The sequence below is a fragment of the Aptenodytes forsteri genome, unplaced genomic scaffold, assembly GCF_000699145.1.
Source record: "Aptenodytes forsteri isolate BGI_AS27 unplaced genomic scaffold, ASM69914v1 Scaffold147, whole genome shotgun sequence".
In the NCBI taxonomy this organism is placed as follows: Eukaryota; Metazoa; Chordata; class Aves; order Sphenisciformes; family Spheniscidae; genus Aptenodytes; species Aptenodytes forsteri.
This window is the reverse complement of record NW_008795320.1, coordinates 1,761,377-1,762,053: the sequence shown is the minus strand read 5'-3', so window position 1 is coordinate 1,762,053 and position 677 is coordinate 1,761,377. Positions and strand designations below refer to the sequence as shown.

At 70.9% G+C, this 677-nt stretch overlaps 1 protein-coding gene across 1 annotated transcript in view; it reads left to right on the top strand.

Moving 5' to 3' along the window:
- Positions 1-149: 149 nt before the first annotated feature.
- ARHGAP45 (Rho GTPase activating protein 45) overlaps positions 150-677 on the top strand; it is an 18,657-nt gene continuing 18,129 nt past the window's right edge. The window contains exon 1 of the mRNA XM_009279893.1: positions 150-239. Within this exon, the coding sequence (XP_009278168.1) occupies positions 150-239 (90 nt within the window). The remainder of the gene's footprint in view (positions 240-677) is intronic.

Sequence of the window (677 nt, the reverse complement as noted above, 5' to 3'; positions counted from 1 at the left end):
TGCGGCATGCGGCACTGGCAGCCAGGCCCGCGCCGAGTGAGGGGCCGACGAGGGCAGGGGCTCGGCCACCCCCGGGAGCCATGTTCTCCCGAGAAGCGGGGCCGAGTGAGGGGCCGTCGAGGGCAGGGGCTCAGCCACCCCCGGGAGCCATGTTCTCCCGGAAGAAGCGGGAGTTGATTAAAACCCCCTCCATCTCCAAGAAGAGCCGGGCGGGAAGCCCCGTCCCGCAGACTGTGCCGGTGAGTGTCCCCCGTCCCCCCTGGCGGGGCAGGGGCCACGGGGCCACGGGGGCTGCAGGGCCACGGTGACCACGGAGCTGCTGGGAAGAGCCGCAGGGTGGGAAGGGGACCTGGGTACAGCCAGGGGGTCTGCAAGGAGGAGGGAGCTGAGGAAGGACCCTGCTCACTGGGCCTGGGGGGGGATTTTGCCCCAGACGAAGGGGACAGAGCAGCTGCCTGGGGAGGCAGGAGGGCAAGTGGGGCTGGGGAGGAAGCAGGGGACTGCGGCAAAGGGCAGGGGAGCCCGGCGGTGGGGGCTGCGGCCGAGGGTTTGGGGAGGGCGGAGAAACCCCCAAACTGCCCAGGGGACAGGGGCGGGAGCAGGGGGACGCCCAGGCTTGGGCAGCCCTGGTGCCTCATCTCTGCCATGTATTTTTTTACTTGCGGGCACCCCCCCGG